This window comes from Mus pahari, chromosome 9, assembly GCF_900095145.1.
Source record: "Mus pahari chromosome 9, PAHARI_EIJ_v1.1, whole genome shotgun sequence".
In the NCBI taxonomy this organism is placed as follows: Eukaryota; Metazoa; Chordata; class Mammalia; order Rodentia; family Muridae; genus Mus; species Mus pahari.
This window is the reverse complement of record NC_034598.1, coordinates 18,500,854-18,520,110: the sequence shown is the minus strand read 5'-3', so window position 1 is coordinate 18,520,110 and position 19,257 is coordinate 18,500,854. Positions and strand designations below refer to the sequence as shown.

The window sequence follows — 19,257 nt, the reverse complement described above, 5'->3', positions numbered from 1 at the left end:
AAACTTCCCGAATCCCACCTTGCCCAGTGCCCGAGCCCTGAACCGAATGCAGGACCCCATTTTTGACCCACAGATCTACACTTCTCAGACTTCTTACTGCAAAATTAAACTGAGTTTTCAACTCAGTGCAGGCAATATGTTTGTAAAGTACAATAAATAATAATTATAAGAAAAATGAAATGCAAAAAAAACCCCACAAAAAATACAAGACACAGTTTCTGAAATTTTTAGAAAAAAAAAAAAAACAGATGTGCTTTTTTCAAACTGCAGTATTTCTAAGTGTTTCCTCTTAATTTCTGTTCTTATCAAAGTGTAAGGCCCAGCATTATTCTACAGACAATGCTCTACATAGCTGGTAGTATTCTGGCTGCCTCTCTAGCTCACTGAGCATCGTATACGCCTTCATCTCGAGGGAGCAAATCTCTCCTCTGTAACAGCTTTTCAAATCAAGTTTGAGCAAGTAAGTACTTGCTCAATAAGATCCAGCAATGTCAGGTTTCTTCCTTATCAGCTCCCTCACCCTGGTCCAGAATCCACCCCCCCATCCCAACTCCATCCACTCCATGTATATACCTATTTCCTTCTCCCAAATAGCTTCATCAGTCTCCTATCTGTCCCCCAATTCCAGTCCCTTTCCTGACCTCTGACCTAGTAATTCTACCCAGAATATCATGTTGAAACATGTCTCTGAAGCTATGGTTTTTCTATTCAGTAACACAGTAAGAATCAATAGAGTGATGCCGTACTACTAATTTATCACCTGAGGCTTTTTGTATCTGTACCTTGCCCTACAATTCTAGTCCCTATTTACTCCTTCTGTTCTTAGGGATGTCCCTACTTACCTTTCAGTGCCAAGGGCAAATATCCACCTCACTTGCTAACATCTCCCTCTTCTGTGGCCTGACAAAGCACCTGGCAAGGTGACCATATCAGTGCCTTTTGCCATTTAGAAAAGAACGACAGCAAACGGCTGAAAATTACATAATATAATGCTTTGTGATGTAAAATGTTTTGTAGTACAAAATGTAAGAACTGAAGCCACCGTCCAAATGAATGCTGATTTTAACTCAAACAGTCTCACTCAATGACATCATGCTATGTGCCAAAGTATCCAGTCTTTCCACCCTCTGAGCTGTGTGGTTTGATCATATCTGAAATCTCTCCTGTCTGCAACACACAAACATATTCCACACCAAAGCAGAGTTGCCTGTGCACTATCCACCCATTAATATTGTCAGAAAACTCTAGCTGTTGTTCAGGGTTTGGGGGTTTTGTTTATTTGTTGTTGTCTTCTTTGTTAGTTCTAGACAAGATCTAGCTACATAGCCAAGAACTACATAACTTAGAACTCACTGTACAGCCCAGAGTAGCCTCAGATTCAGGATTCTCCTGCCTCCGTCTTCTCAGTGATAGATTTACAGGTGTGTGCCACCACACCCCGCTGGAAAACTCCATTTTCCTGAGTTGTATAACAAGGACCTGGATCTGTTTACTCAACAGCAGGATGGAATTCAAACTGCTTCTTCATCTCCGAATACTCTGAATTCACGTGAACACTAATGGCAAATTCTCATTCTTTATTTTTATATTTAACTCCTAAATGAAACAGAAAGAAGAAAGATCTGCAGCCTGAGGCTGTGTGCACTCCGAGGGACTATGTGGGTGGTCTTCCAGAGCAGCTCTCCACAAGGGCAAAAGCACTAACTGGAGGAAACTCTTTGTTAGATTGCCTTAAAAGTCTACTTTTGAGGGGCTGGGAAGATTGTTCAATGGTTAAGAGCACTTACTATTCTTGCAAAAGACCCTGGTTTGATTCCCAGCACCCACTTGTTGGCTCATCACACTCCAGTTCCAGGGAATTCCAGCACCCTCTTCCAGCCTCAATGGAAACGCATGCACACACACAGACGACTCAGACTGTCTTAGGGTTTGGGTTTTATTACTGTGAAGAGACACCATGACCAAGGCAACTCCTATAAAGAAATACATTCATTTGGGACTGGCTTACAATTTCAGAGGCTTAGCCCATTACGGACACAGTGGAAAATATGGCAGCATCTGGCCATGGTGCTGGAGAGGGAGCTGAGAGTTCTGCATCTTGATCTGAAGGCAGCAGGGAGAGACTATGTGCCACACTGGACTTAGCTTGAGTACATGAGACTTCGAAGCCCACTGCCACAGTGATGTATCTCCTCCAACAAGGCCACACCTATTCCAACAAGGTCACACCTCCTCTGACAAAGCCATACATCCTAATAGTGCCGATCCCCATGAGCCAAGCAGTCAAGCACAGGAGTCGGGCGGGGAGGGCACACCTATTCAAACTACCACACATACACATAAAAATTTTAAAATAACTAAATATATTTAAAATCTATTCTTGAGAAGTGATGTATGTTTGTCTCTTGTTTTCATTTTTAACTGTTTTCTACCACCACCACTGACTTATACCAAACTCCTATTTACAGTGGAACCAAATAAGTACTCATTAAATGAGATACAGATAGGATAAATGAATTAATGAATGAGGGACAGTGACCTAATCAATAGATAGAATACTACGTGTTTTCCCAGAGGCACGAATGATAGCAATTGTAGCCACTAATTCCAGGTAAAATAAGCATGTTTTGGCTTTGGTTTTGTCTGTTTCTTTTTAATTTAGTAAGGGTTTGCAAAAAGTATCAGTAGGTCAAGGGGCTTGCTGCTAAGTGACAACCTGAATTAGATCTTGCAACACCCATGCTGGAAGGAGAAAACTGACTCCCTATAAGTTGTCCTCTTACCAACACATGTGCACCATAGCATGCCCATCCCCTCACCCCCATATGAACAAATAAATAAGTGGAAAAACAAAAATAATAACACCCATTTAAAAAAAAGATTGTTTTTCCTATTGAAGTAGGTCCCTAATTAATCTGTCTAAAGTGTAACATGCTAGGAATTATGATGTCAGAACCTGCCATTTTGCATAATCATTTACTGGTAAATACATTTGAGAGAAAGTTCAGGATTTAAATTTGACAGAAAAAAATATTCTAAACATAAAACAATAGTATAAAAACAAATTACACCCATGTGATAAGATGGGGCATCTTCATAAGATAATATTTTAAAGCATATTTAGTTTTACTCTCTTTCCTGATATTTCCTTTAAATTTTCTTAACATTCAAGTAGCTCCTGTGCTCCTGTGCAAGTCCAAAATGTCTTGGAAGAAGTTTAATATGAATCACTTATTTGTCCTGGTGGGTCTTCATTGTCAGCTTGATATGACATAGGGTCAAGTGGTAAGAGGGAACCTCAGCTGACCAGTACCTAGACCAGACTGGCCCATGAGCACCTCTATGGGGCATTGTCTTGATTGTTACCTAATGCAGGAGGACCCAGCCCACTGTGGATAATACCAGCTCTATGTAGGTGCCCCAGGCTATATAAGACATCTAACTGAACTTAAGACAAGAAAAAATGGGCCAGCAAACTTAGTTTTCCCGTGGCTTCTGTCCCAGATCCTGCTTAAGACTCTATCACAACTTCTCTTAATGATGGATTGTGACCTGGAAGGGTAAGATGAATAAATCCTTTCCTCTGATAAGCTGGTTTTGATCAAAGTGGTTTATCATAGCAATAGAAAGCAAGCTGTCTCAGCATTACACCCATGTGATCAATGATAAGATGGGGCGTTTTCATAAGAAAATATTTTTTAACATTTTATTATTATTATTATTTTCTTTATTTACGTTTCAAATGCTATCCCGAATAAGAAAATATTTTAAAGCATATTTAGTTTAATGCACAGCTCAATTGCCTATAGCATCTACATCTGCAGCAGTGAATTGTGGGAATGAGCATCTATTTGGATGACCCCATAGCATTAACAGATTTTGATGAAGTAAAAGGTCGAAAAAAAAAAAAAAGGTATGCAGATGCATGTCTATCTGATTAGATATTAATTATTCAGATGTAATGCATTATACTTACCAAGGTAAACCAAATAGTCCTTTAATGAACATTTGCCCAAGCAGAAATATAAAAGTACTAGATATCATTTTTAAATTTAATTCATCCTTTCACCTAAAATTAAGTGTATCCTTCAGATACCCTGCATTTACTACTGATCCTACAAATATTTGCTTTTAACTACCCAGTTCTTTTTGAGATATTCTGCGTCTAATATCCTCATTATAAGCTGAGCTTCCTCATTTATTTTCTTGACATCTGTTAAAAGAAGCAGTTTTGACAATGGAACCTCATCATCAATAACTTCTAACTTCATTAGAAGGATTCTTTACATTATACCATGTCTTCATGGTCTGAATCTGATACAACCAATGTTTAGGCAAAGACCTTATTTCTAGGCAATCAGTCCATGAGTTATGAATTGTTCTGTCTGCCCTGTAAGTGACACAGAAAAACCGTGTATTCGTATTGACTCATCTTACATCATAACTACCCAGTTTCGGCATGAATTTCAGGCAGGATCACTACCAATTTTCCTGAATTCTTCTACCCTAATCTCCATTGGTTTAAAACTTGCAAAAGCACATCCATAGCTTGAAAATTAGTAAAATAAATCTATGCTGAAAACCAGTTCCAAGTGCATGAATGGTCCATGTGGTGGTTTGAATATGCTTGACCCAGGGAGTGGCACTATTAGAGGTTGTGACCTTGTTGGAGGAAGTACATCACTGTGGGGGTAGGCAGTGAGGCCCTCCTCCTAACCACATGGGAGCCATTCTTCTGCTAGTGATGTTTAGATGAAGATGTAGAACTCTCAGCTCCTCCTGCACCATGCCTGCCTAGATACAATCATGCTCCCACCTCTATGATAATGAACTGAATGCCAGCCCTAGTTACATGTTGTCCTTATAAGAGTTGCCTTGGTCATGGTATCTGTTCACAGCAGTAAAACCAAAACTAAGACAGTCCAAGACACCAATCAATACTTTCATCTAATAACTAAACACCTTCATTATAAGACTCAAAACTTATGGATAGCTTTATTATCCCACACAGGCCAGGAACTGTTTTATTGAGAAGAAAATGCACCCAAAACTAGGAATTCATGATGCCTAAGTAGGAAAAGTCTATAAAAGTTTGCATGTACAAAGGACTCATTCAAAAGGATATTTTAGTAAGTATTCATTTCAGAAGAAACTCTTTGGTACTTTAATATATAGCTAGTGCCAACTCCAGTGTGTTTCAAAGAAATTTACTTGGTCAGCAGTTTCTCTGAAAGAATTACCAACTGTTGTCCTTGAAGTATCTTTTTTATTGCTGTTGTTTTTGTATCTTGTTTGTCTGTGGCAGGATAACAAATGCTATTATTCTATAAAAACAAAAAGTAGGTAAAAAACAGTTCATCGTGTTTCTTTGTGTATCTACATCAATGCATAATTTTGCATCTTGAAAATCAAAAGGTTGTCAATACTCCAGGATTTAAAACATCTTCTATTTCTTGTACCCTGTCTCCAAAATAATTTGAATTAAAAAGAATTTGGTACATGCTATTAACTGGTTAAAAAAAAAATGATCCAACATCTCCTCTTTTATTGAAATCTTGTATAGTGTGATATTCCAATTGCTATTCAGAAAAAGACAAGACCATCAGTGGGATGCCCTAATTCCCATGTATAAAATGCAGGCAGCTAGCTCTGAGCATGTTTAAAGTCAATAGATGGTGCTCCGCTAAAGAAAGAAGTTGATGCACAATTCTGCAAGATGGATGTTCATGTATTGTTCTCATTCTGTTTTCATTCTGAGTACCATGAGTTAAGTATCAATTAGTAGTGTAACTCCTTTAACTATCCCTGAGTGGACAGAGTATAGACAGACAACTGATGTGTTTGCACACTCTTTTCTGGTTAACTCTGACCAAGAACAGGCAGTTTACTAGGCTTATCTACCTACAGTTTGAAAGTCCCCACCCCATTTCCCCATTCCCCCATTTCCCCAGCCTGTCTCTCAGCGATATTCCCAAAGAGATGGTTAGAGCTCCCCCAGTCAGGAAACAAAGAGGCCTCTCTCACAGTGACAGAATTCTGCCAATTCTGTGTATTAATGTCAAATGTTAGGCAGGTTTGTTTGGTTTGTTTTGTTTTGTTTTTTCTTTATATTGGCTGGAGCTTGTGGATTTGGAATGGATCTCTTTTAGGAGTGAAGTTTCTTCACATCAGGGATATTTGAAAAGGAAGAGCTGACAACATTGTATCAATAAGGCAACATGGGTGAAGAGAGAGAGGGGGGAAAGGAGGCAAAATATGAGATCTTGAGATGTTACTAAATAAATGAATATGCTTATGATTAGGCCCCAGTGAGTTGACTTCATAGCCATCATTCTACGATGGTTTAACAAGCTGAACAATATCTAAGCACGGTCAACTCCCACCAGTCACACTTGACCAATAGGAAGGAGCCTGGTCAATCTGGAATTGCTACCTATCTTGTTGAAACAATACTGGCACAAAAGCCAAATCTATAATGCAAACAAAATTATTCCATCACAATTTTTAAAGTGTTTTCAGATTGTTTTTAGTCTCCTTAAAGATGCCCTTTTTCAAAAGAATAATGTGCCCTTATCTCTTCAGGGATGAGGAAAGTTATGATCATATAAAGAATGATTCTGAAATTTTTGAAGAGTTTGAGAGACAAATAAGAATTTGTTTTGTTTAAGTCTAAATGTTATAATCATAGGGTCACATTCCATATTTTTGAGATAAAAATGTCATTAACCAGACCTAAGTCTCAGTTTTCCCTCTGTACATAGAAAATAATGCCACTCAAGCCATAGAGGGCTCAGATAAGGCTCAGTAAAATGCAATGTTCTACCCATGAAAGCCATGAGTTCACTTTCTTTACCTATGTGGCTCTTGAACATGTCTTGGACAAAAAAATAGATAGATAGATAGATAGATAGATAGATAGATAGATAGATAGATAGATAGATAGATAGATAAAACTGGGTTGAATAAAAGATATTTAAAACTTTCCATTATTCACAGTTTATTTTTTCAGTTTTATCTAATTCTTAAAATCATGATATGACAAAGAGTTCAGACAGGTGTCACTAAACACATTCTACAAATGAAGAGCCTAAGACCAGAGAAGATAAATGTCTCTGCTGCAAGCCCTGTGGCTAGGTAGAGGCAAAGGAGCGCCCACATCCCTTCAAGCCTACCTCTGTAAGTTATTCATTCCTGGCATTAGGATTCATTATGTATGCAGAACGACCACTACAACCTCAAAAATAACAAATGAACGACAGCGCTGGTGTTTTCTACTTTGGTGAGAAAAATAATAATTTAATAATTAAGACTGTATTCTGTTTAAAATATTGGCGACTTTAAAACAGCAAGTATTCACAGAATACATACATACTATCTTCTCTATTTCTTTTGCTTTTCATCATTTTAAAATCGTCTTTTAAATGCGATATTTGGGGATGTGTTATCCAAAGCTACAAATGATAAGGTAATAACTGTACTTTCTACTGCCAATTTATGTCTCACTGAAGAGTAAAATCTTGTTTGGTATTAGAAATGCCTATAAATAAGTTATTGTTGATCATTAGATTTTAACAAGGAATTTTTGAATTGTCTACAACCATTCCCTCCAACTAAAAATATTTTCAAGTTATTTCTTTCCATATATTTGTACTCTCAGCAAAGCTTTATGACCCAAACAGTTTCAAGTGAGTGATCAGGGAATCTCTGTTACCAGAAAACGGTACCATACAGAAACCTGAATGAATAATGCAATCGGAAGGGTTACCCTACAGAAGCCTTGAAAAGCCCACACTCTCAGAACTGGCTGTGTGGATTTTTGCCTATCAGCTCATCAATCATTTAAGTTAGTTAAGTAGCAAAAGTCCCTTTCACATCAGAGCTGAATGAGGAGATTCTACTTTCTTGTCAACAAGACCCTCGTCCTAAAACATGTCTGTCCTTAATAACCCACTACATAGATTCCCGCAGAGAGGCCAGGGCAGTCTGGAGCAGAGGAAGGAGGCACCGGATTCTCACACACCCTTCGAGCAATATTTTGCACTTTGTTCAGGTCTGGCCCAGGCCTCTAGCCTCTTTTCCTTACTCCAAAGCCATCAAGAGTCTGCACAGCGAGTGGAATGTCAGGCAGAAGTGTTTCCCCTTCTGTCTGGGGTTGAGGGTGGGGGTATCCTCACCTTATACCCCTGGGGAAGGGAATCAGTGCCACCAGGGCGGAGCGAAAGACAGCGTGAGGTTGGCGACTTCCACGCCATCACCGCAGCCCGGGGCCTTCCCGCCTCCGCCCGGGCCATGTTGGGGTGGGGGGCGGGGGTGTCCCCAAAGCGCAAAGCTGGGATAAGAGTGCAAAGGGGAAGTGATACAACGTGAGGGATGCGAGGCGTGAGCATGGACACACACGGGGCATCTGCAGGTAGAACGACCCCGCCTTTCTCCAACTCGCTCTCCGGACCTGCCTGCAGCCCGACCACTGGGGGATTCCAGCGTCAGGACAAAGCTGTCGCGGCCTCTCTGAGAGCGCAGGGAAAGAGAGAGAGCCCTGGCTCTCTCCCCTGGCCAGGACCCAGTCCCAAAGGACCTCGGGGACACGTCGGATAGGTAGAAAGGGGACCGCGGGCTAGGCGCCTGCAGTGCCTGTCCCTGGTGTCCCCACTGGGAGCCTGTGCTCACCTGTTCAGCACTTTGCGGATCCTCTGGCGCATGCTAGCCCGGGAGGAGGCGGACAGGCTCACGCCGCCGCTGCCCTCAGCTGGCAGGTTCTCGATGGTGGTCACCACATGGTTCGGCGGGGCCGGTGGCGGTGGTGGCTGCAGTTGGGGCTGCGGAGGCTCCGGAGGGATCATCGCGACGGAGGCGGAGGTGGATGGCTATCAGAACGCTGCCCCGCACATAGTGCGCGGGCTCCGGGCCCGGGAACACGTAGAGGACCCGGCCAAGCGGCCCTAGCCCGGGGAGGCGGTGCCGCTTGCGAAGCGACGAAGCGGGAGACACCGGCGGACACCGGCCGCCTCCTCCCAGCGCAGTGCTCTCGGGTTGCTACCCAGTCCTGGCTGCACACCCTCGCTCCGGGCCGCTGCTACCTCCCGCCCGGGCTCTTCTCGAGCTGCGACCCAAGTCCTGGCACACCCCGCCAAGTGGCTGCAAAGGGGGTCTGCGGGGACCCGGAGCTGCCGGGTCCACTGTGAGGACCGTGCAGAGAGAGGAACGGGGCTGCCGGGTTTCGTCTTCTCTCCCAGTGCCTAGGGCTTGTCCTGGCGGTGGCAGTTGTGGTGGCGCCGCTTCAGCTGGCGCCCGGTTCGCTTAAAAAGCTGCCGTCTGTGTCTCACGGAGTGAGAAACCAAGAGTGAACCTGGAGCTCCGGGCGGGGGCGCCGCGCCGGCAGAGGGGGGTGGGGGTGGGATGAACGCTCTGCTCCCCGCCAGAGGGCGCTCCGGAAGTGCCTTGGTGTCCCCAGCCCTCCTCCTGGCATCCAAAAAGGTCTAGGAAGCTGTGACTGGTGGTGGGTATTTTTGTCTTTTAAGTGCAGTAGTGGATATATCCTCCCTGTGAAATTGGGGAGGAGTCCTCTTGCTTCTGCCGAGGCTCTGCAGAATCTAGCACCACGGGCCCGGGACAGAGGCACAACCCAGAGACAGTTCGTTGGTCCAGGTTACAAATATCACAACTATGCTCATCTAGAATGGACCTGGGGGAAAAGGGAAGAAAAACAGTTTCTCACTAAAAATGCATGCTGGGAACTGGGAAAAGCAAACCAAGTCATCCCAAAACAACTCCATTTAGGCGACAGAGCACAGTGAAAGGAAAGCCAATGACCTCTAAAGGTTCTTGTGAAAAGAACAGAGAGATCCTAGAAAGTTTTTTTAAATTGTAGGACAAGGCTACTCCTGAGTCAACCATGGGCATTGTAAGAGTTAAATGAAGTAAACTACCCATCAAGAGGGCCTGATGGCTCCCTCAAGGTCCTCCAGCTGTCAAACAAATAACTTTGTTAGCTCCTGAAATCATAGCCCACTTTCTACCCAACGGACCTTATCCCGGGCATTCCTTATACCTATTGATCTGCATTTCAAACTGTTATGGACTCTGGAATTTTTTTTTTCAAATGCCCCTTAATCTAGATTGCCTGGGCAAGGATCTTGCCACAAGAATGATACGCATTTAAGTTTTGCCCACTTCAGTGCAGAATAGGGAATTGATCCCATTGAGTAAGTTTAACAGGTATATTTATTCATACAAAAGCACATTGATACTGCCACTAATTCCAAATGCTCTAAAGACTAGCAAATGAAAACTACTCTTTAGGATGTTTAGAGACAAAAACATTCAAAAGTAGACTATGTATTCTCAAAACAGGGAAAAGAGGGACAAAAGGGCAGTGGGTGGGACAAAAAGAAGCCAGTCCCTTTTATCATATTAGGGGTTCTCATCATTAAAAAAAAAAAAATGGATAGAGAGAAATGTACAAAACTTCTCCTGTCTATATTTAAGTTTCTGTCAAACCCAGTTTCTACCTGAACTGTCCCGAGGGCCCCTTTCTACAAAAGTCTACCCAGCTTGGAACATTTTCCATTTTATAATTAGAACATCACCCCATGCCTTGGTGACTTTTCATTCTAGAAGATTCACCCCAGATTTTCAGGACAGGTGGAAGAATTACTACAAACAAGAACAAGGCTTGTAACCTTGTAAACATTAAGATTCCAATAGATTGCAATGAATTTCCCCTTGAGGAATGACCAAATATAGTAGACATGAGTAAAATTCACTTCAGCTGGACCTGGCAGCAGATCTCAGTAATCTCTATTAAAAGAGCATTTATTGTCATTTCAAGGGTCTTCCTTAAATGGCTGGTTGCTTCAGTGCCCTCTTCCTCATGTTTGGCTAGATTCTTTTTGAAATTTTTTGGCATATCGCTACTCAATCCTGATATATATATATATATATATATATATATATATATATATATATATATATATATATAATCATTTCTCCAGAAGAACTGCAAAATCCAAATGTTCTAAATCTCTAGTGAGTCAAGAAGGGAAAAAAACAAAGATGAGGAGATAAGATGTGGGCTGGTACTGGCTAGTTTATGTCAATTCAACATATGAGTTAGCCAAGGGGAGGGACCTTCAATTAAGAAAATACCCTCGTAACATTGGGCATGCAAGCTATAGAGAATTTTCTTAATACTGGTTAATGTGGGAGGGCCTGAGCCATTATGGGTGTGCTACCTGTTGACTGGTGGTCCTGTGTTTTACAAGACAGCAAGCCGAGTAAGCCATGAAGATCAACTCAGTAAGCATGATCCCTACATGGCCTCTGTGTTAGCTCCTGCCCTTTTCAAGCTCATACCCTGAACTTCCTTCCATGATGGACGACAATGTGGAAGGAAGTGTAAGTCAAATAAACTCTTTCCTCTGCAACTTGCTTTTGGTCATGGTGCTTCATCATAGCAATAGTAACCCTAACTAGTTCAAGGTATAAAACTCTAATCCTGATGGTGAGAAAAGACCTTGGATTATCTCATATCATAGATGGGTGGAACCTCTTAGATTCTGTGTTCCATACTCAGCTCTTAAATAGCTAAGTACTATGTGAGGGTAAAAACAGATGCCAAGGGTACAAATATCGTAGCAGTAAGTCTGACATGGAATTAAAGTGAAAAAATACAGAAAATTGTCTTCCTTCTTCCCTGATACACAAGCACTATTTTTTCTGTCTCAAATCAATTCTCCAAAACTTCTTAACAAATTGAGGTAGGGTTGAGAATAAAATCTAACTCTTAGTGGCATATGGGTCCATAGCCTTACAGCTTCGTGCATACCCAGTCTGTAGCCAGTTCAGGAATTTTTCCTCCTGTACATCATCTGAGCAGAGTTCTGAAGACATTCTGTTGAATACCTGAAGGAAGCAGAAGTTGGCTATTAGCTCAACTATACTTTTGTATAGTGTTGATCTCTTTGAAGCCTCTCAACTCATGGAAGGATGTGCAGTTTGGCCTAAAATCCAGACCTTAGAGCCACTAGGCATTTTGACAAGTTTGTTTAGTATAGGGTAAACTTGTGCTTTACAATGACAATAACATCAGAGTCATGCCACCAAAGAACCTGAGACCAAATTACTGAGGAGTTGCCTAGATTGTGTTGCTACAAGTATTACATAGTCCATATATCTCCCTTCTGTCATTTTCTTAATAACCTTCTTTTTTTTTCTTATGTCTTATTGAATCTAACACACAGAGAAACACTGTCCTTGTAAATGTTCTATTGCTATAAAGAGATACTATAACCAAGGCAATTGATTAAAAAAAAAAAGCATTTAATTGGGGCTTGCTTAAGTTTCAGAGTTTTAACACATGGTCATAATGGCAGGAAGCATGACAGCAAACAGGTAGACACAGTACAGGAGAAATAACTGCAGGCCGCAGGAAGAGACACACTGGGCCTAGCTGGATTTTTGAAACTCAAAGCCCAGCCCCTAGTGTCACATTTCCTCCAATAGGGCCACACCTCCTAATCCTTCCTAATAGTGCCAGTTTCTGCCTACTAAACATCCAAATACAAGCCTATGGATACCATTCTCATTCAAACCATCACATTCCATTCCCTGGCCCCATTGGCTTGTAGCCACATTATAATGCAAAACTGCACTCAATCCAATTTCAAAGGATCCCATAATCTATCACAGTATCAACATTGTTTAAAAGTCCAAAGTTCAAAGTCTCTCCAGAGACTCATGGCTACCTCTTAACTATAACCTCCAGTAAAGTCAAAATTAAAAAACAGATCACATACTTTCAACACGCAATGGCATAGGATATATATTACCATTATAAAAGGGGTTGGGGAGGAAGCACAGTGAGATCCTACTGGACCAAAGCAAGACTGAAAAACAAGGTGGAAAAACTCCAAACGCTGCATCTCCATGTCTGACATCAAACTATCTTCAGATCTTCACCTTACTTCAGCTTTGTTGACTGCAAAACACTTCTCTCTCTTTCTCTTGGACTGGTTACACTCCCTGTGAATAGCATTCCTTGGCAGGTATTTCACAACTCTGGCATCTCCAACACAACCCAGCTGTCACCTCCACAGTTCAACACAATGACCTCTCTGTACCTCTATGTGAGGACATCCCTGACACGTGCCTGGCCTCAGCAGCTTGTCCTAGCTGAACAGATTCCATAGCCTCTTTCTTGTATCTTTGATTCTAAAGCCAGAACCACAGGACCAAAGCTTCTGCTTCCTAGGGCTGGAACTTGTCCGCCTGGTTCAATCACATCTGCATCAGCTTTCTATTGTTGGTGATTTCCTTCACTCCCTAAATTTTTCTTTAATTCCTTTTCACAAGCTGGAATCTTGGCTGGGTGAGATCGTACCTTGAGCTCACCACTCCCTTTATTCCCACTATCATCTGACTTTTCTTTAAAGTTTTTATCTCCTTGGACACTATACTTAGCTCCATTTTACTCCCTGGTGTTCCTCCTCCCCCCAAACTGTACATTTTTTAGTTTTCCTTGCTCAACTTGCTCCTTTTCATTATAGATCTGCAATAAGAGTGGCCACAAATAAACCACACAACACTGTAAATACTAGACTGTCTTTAAATAGCCTCAGCCAAAACTCTTCAACTTAGCCTCAGGCAGATATTTAGGACTAGAGCAAAAGCAGCCATTCTTTGCCAAAATATCATAAACCCTGCTTAATGCATTCAATTGCTTTCCTAATCCAAAGTCCATATTCTACCAACAGTATCAGACCTGTCACAGCAATACCCTAGTCCCTGGCACCAATTTCTATCTTGGTCACAGTTCTATTGTAAAGAGACATCATGATCAAGGCAACTCTTATAAAAGAAAGAACTGAGACTTGCTTACAGTTCACAGTTTTAGTCCCTTATATCATCACAGTGGGAAACATGGTAGCACACAAACATGGTAGCAAACATGGTACTAGAGAAGTAGCTGTGAGTTACTTCTACATCCAGATCTGCAGGCCACAGGAACAGAGTCACTGGGCCTGCTGTAGGCTTTTAAAACCTCAAAGCCCACTTCCAGTGACGTTTCCCCCAACAAGGCCACACCTACTTCAATAAGTCCATACCTCCTAATCCTTAATAGTTGTGGATGAAGTCTAATTTTGCAGGGTCAGATTATGCTTTAATAGAGTTAAAATATCTATGTTTTTCTCAAGACAGGGTTTATCTATGTAGCCTGCCTCTACCTCCTGAGTGTTGGTTGGGATTAAAGGTGTCTGCCACCACTGCCTGGCCAATATCTATGCATTCTATAAAGAGTACCATTTCTAAAAGTGTAGTAGGTAGCTGGGAGATAGTGGCATACTCCTTTAATCCCAGTCCTCCCTCTAATTTGAAGACTGAGGCAGGTAGAGCTCTATGAGTTTGAGGCTGGCGTAGTCAAAAGAGCTAGTTTCAGGACAGCCAGGGCTACAAAGAAATCTTGTCTCTAAAAACCATAAATAAATAAATAAATAAATAAATAAATAAATAAATAAATTTAAATAAAATAAATTTTAAATAAATAAAAGTATAGTATGTGTGTATGTTTGTCATGGTGATATATAGTAAGTCTCTGTTAATAGCTAGTAAATGTTTTCTCAAATGTTAAGAAAATATTTAGGTTCTGTGGATTGTAATTACCTACAGTCTTATTTAGTGAAAGAATTGGTTCTATAGAACCAGTTACCTCAATGGATTAAGACCATTTTAATATATAAATACACAGCAAAATTGTCTGTATTGGGCTGGGGAACATGGCTATTGGAAGAACACTTGTGTAGCCTGTGTTAAGGGTTTTGGTTTGATCCTCAACAATAAAAATAAGTAGTGAGTGGTATACCCCAGAAACTGTCACTATTTAAATATATGATTACCTATTATCTGTGAATAGAGAAGCAAAAATCTCCTATAAATCTCAATTATCATCTTCTGCTTATAACTTCAACATTTCCTTCTAAATAACTTGTTCATAAGATAATAGTGAAAAATATTACTTGTATTTGAAAAAGTGTAACATAAAAACAAAAAGTCTAGGCCTTTAGTTAGGCCCAGGCTTGAGAATGTGACCTTTGTGACTTAATGCTCCAAGGCATGCTAATCATAAAACAGATAGAGACATTCCTTCACCCACCTGCATCCTGGGTTCAGGAAGTGTTTGCTCAAAAGAAGGTCACCCTGACCATTCACGGAACCCACTATGCAAATGTGCTATTGTTAGAGGCTCATAGAAACTGTCTTGAGAAATAACAACGCAATTACCAAATATTATCTTTCCACTTCCTTGTGACTCTTAACTGGTATTTTTGGTATTTTCCAATAATGCCCTCCCCACCCCCTTGAGTTGTGGTTTCTTCCTTTAAATACCCCCTTTCCCAGCTACTCTGGGCCCATGCAGTCCTCTAACCCTGCATGGTGTATGACTGTGGGTCCCAGAGCATGCCTGGAATAGTCCTCTTGAGGTTTGCATCAAGACCGTTTCTCATGAGTGATTTGGGGTATCACCTCTCCTGAGTCAGAACGTTGTGGAGTCCTCACATTGTGGGTCTTTCATATTCTGACTTCTTGACTATGTAGGTAGAATGTTATAATAGAAATAAGAGCCAAACAATTTCAGTTCTGGTCCTAGTATTATTTCCTAGATGAGTCAACTTTAGGCATTTCTTTAGAACTTTCTGAGCATCAATGCCTTCATCTATAAAAAATGGGAATAATAAAAGATTCTCTGCAGGACTCCTATGGATCAATAAAGTCTATAAAAGGAATTTAACATGAAAAGTATTCTTTGTTAAATAGTTGATCTGGGCACATGGGTGCATAGTATTGGTATTTACTCCCTACCCCCAACCAATTCCAAATAGTGGTTCACATCTTGGACATAAGTCAAGGCATTGATTCTTTAAGGAAAGGAAACATGAAATGAAGTATGTTTTGGGCTAAGGATATAATTCCATGGATGGAAACTTGCCTAGCATGTGCAAAGCCCTGAGTTTAATCCTTGGTGCCAAAAAACAATGTTTGAGGCCAGATATAAAAGTCTATCTATTCCTGGAATCTCAGCACTTGGAAAGTGGTTACAGAAAGAGAGTCCAGGGCTGTCCCGACCCGCAAAACACAGTTATTCAGGGGGTCTGAGCGGGACCATACCTGAAAGAGGATGGGCAGGACAAAATGGAGGCGACCCTGCAATTTTTGTCAAGGTCTGTTTATTGGGAAAAGGTTACAGAATATAAGCTGTGAGAAGGAGGAAGTAAAGAGGAAGAAACTTGCTCCTGCCTCCGCCCAGGGGCAGGGGTGGCTCTGCACCCCTGCCCAGGAACACGGGATCTACTCTTATCTCAGGGACATTCTGTGTTTTTTCCTGGAAGGTTTGCAGTTACTATTATCTGATCTTGGTGCTCTGACCACTGTCATCGCAAAAGGTCAGAAGTTTCTCAAAAAAGGGGGGGAAACTTTGGCTTATGGCTCAGTGTTGGTCTCCAACATCTCCCCCTCTTTTATATTGTAAGATGGAGCATCTGTCTTAGGCTGCATGATGTGCCTCCACAACCAGCACCCAATATATTTGGGTTTGAGGGTAGAGTCTCTGTTTTAGGCTACACGAGCTGTCTCCATACCCAGCACTCTCAAATTAGAGTGGGACCCTGGGTCATGGACTCATGATAATCCCATCATTGAGATGCTCTACAGCCTATCATGGATATGCCCCTGGTATGTGGCATCATGCTATTCCCGTCAATGATGTCTCCATAGCTTACCAAAGCATCCAAGATTGCTTTCTTAGAAATCTAAGCCTGCCAAAGGAGCCTCGGGGGGCTCAGCATATAACTCTTGATCAACATCTCTGACCTCCAGATGATGATAGTGGACCAATACTGGTTTCCTAAAGGCAGCATCGACCTGTGATTTGACAAACTCTGTTAACTTTTTAAATGCCCAGGGTCCAAAGGAGATAAGTAAAAGAAATCCTATCGGGTCCAAGGAGGGGAAGGAGGTAGAGCAGCACTCCATTCCAGACACTCCACATGGGATTGGCAAAGAGTTCTTGAAGTCTTTTTTCTAGGTCTTCTTGGTGTTTTCTGATTCTGATTCTGACAATCCCAGACTTGTTTGTATAGAAACAGCATTTTTCCTGTAAAACTAAGCAGATACCTACCTCCCTTGTCTGCAGTTAGTAAATCAAGGCCTCGTCTATTTTGTAAGACCGCTTCTGCCAGGGAATCCACTTGATCTTGAAGGTCTTTTACAGACTGATAAACCATATTAATGTCATTAATCAACTGTTGGGACAGCTTATTGTAAGTATCTAGAGCCACCCCAAGTCCAGCAGAGCCAGTAGCAAGTTCCCCAGACATCCCTAATCCAACCAAAAGGGGGATAAACTAAACAGTTCTTTTACGTCTGGGAACAAACATATCAAAACTCGGCAGAGGAACAGGCTCATCTCCTCATATAATCTCTATATCTGGCAAGAGTAAGGCTGGTACACAGGAACCAGACCAATTTACAGGGAGAAAGGGGTAAGCCATGTTATCACCGCATACATACACCTTTCCCCTACCCAAACAGCCCAAGGCAGAGGAGTTTACATAACTCGTGCATCCGGTAAACATGGCTAGGCCAAGATCTGCAAAGGAATCATTCTTAAAAGAGCTATAAAGACAGGTGGATACATTAAAATTGTTTGATAAAACTTAAAAGGTTTCAAGTAACTACAATTATTTTGGCAGGGAACGATAGTGGACTCATTAAGCAGGGGTATTACAAGGGGCCAGGAGGCTCCCAATGTAAGGTACAGCCAACAATCACTGGCCAGGGAGGGGTTGGAAACATTTAGGGCTTTATGAGTAGCAACAAGTATATCTATGGTCTGGGGAGTCTAAATTAATGCCTCTGGACTTTGGCAATAAAAATGGGTGGTGGTGGAGGCGGGGAAGGAGGACATCAATCTGGACTTGAATTATCTGTTGAACTCATTCTTCTCGAACCTGGTCTATGGGACCACCACCATCTGAAACATGAATAGGAGCGGCCTGTGGTCAACAAGCCGGTTTATCAGGGGGTGCAAGGCAACTAGCCATAACATATTTTGAAGTATAGGAGTTGGAGCCAATTACCTGAATGTTATGAGACCAATCGCCCCCCTCCCCCCTGTACTCTGTAGCGTCACAAAGGGAACAGCTCAAAAATAAGGCTGGCTATCTCTGAGACATGTGGAGAAGGAAAAATAGCAGCTAGCATGCATTTGATCAACAAAGAAACAATTACTGGAGCACTGACCATCAGACAATGAAGGCAAGGGTCTGGGCTTATTTGCACACTTCCAATGTTGACTTGTCCCTCCAGTAGGAGAGCTGAAATATTGTAAGAAGGTATTCTTATCTCCACAATCAACCAAGTGGGTATATTGTGATAAGGGTGTAGACTGGGTATCTCCTCCACAATCACAGGGCTGACCATACAGAGTGGTCAGGAGTGTAAGCCGATCAACAGGCAGACCAAAGCCAGCATCGACACCCTGTGGTACCAACAGTAATCCGAGGACAAGCAGCATCTGCATTTTCACCCTCTGTTGTGGAGAAGACAAGAGATTTCTTTTCCTGTAATTAAGCACAATTGGGCAATTTCTCAGTGGCCTCCCTGGGTGGATTATATACTTTGATTAGGCGATCCAGCAGCCATCGAGCATTGCCTGCTTGGGCATAATAAACACAGGCATGTCCCTTTCTCCAAATGAGGACCAGGTCAGGGCCCTACCATTTGTCAGTTAGTGGATCTTTCCAAAAGGCCTGGGCATAATTTTGGGTGGTGGTAGGATGCCACAGGCGATCTGCAGCAGACTTGCCTTCATCATCGACCATGAGATAATTTAATACAAAGAGTGAATGGTTGAGCAGGGTCTTGTGGTTACCAGTCAATGGATATAAAACTCCCCCGTTTGACTGTAGTTTGGAGATCATATTTTTAAGAGTTTGATGAGCTCTCTCAACAATGCCTTGACCTTGAGGATTATATGGAATGCCAGTAACATTTTTAATGCCCAACTGTGAGCAGAACTGTCTAAAGTTGCTGTTGGTGTAGTCAGGGCCATTATCTGTCTTAATAGTTTTAGGCTGAGGTAAGACTGTAAGACAAGAAATCACATGACTGATAACATGTTTAGTGGCTTCTCCAGTCTGAATTGTGGCATAAATAAAACCACTAAAGGTATCAATGGTAATATGTATATATTTAAGCTTTCCA

At 41.7% G+C, this 19,257-nt stretch overlaps 1 protein-coding gene across 1 annotated transcript in view; it reads right to left on the bottom strand.

Moving 5' to 3' along the window:
- Slc35f1 (solute carrier family 35 member F1) overlaps window positions 1-9,348 on the bottom strand; it is a 417,926-nt gene extending 408,578 nt beyond the window's left edge. The window contains exon 1 of the mRNA XM_021205043.1: window positions 8,668-9,348. Within this exon, the coding sequence (XP_021060702.1) occupies window positions 8,668-8,840 (173 nt within the window). The 5' untranslated portion in view covers window positions 8,841-9,348. The remainder of the gene's footprint in view (window positions 1-8,667) is intronic.
- Between the last annotated feature and the right edge of the window lie 9,909 nt (window positions 9,349-19,257).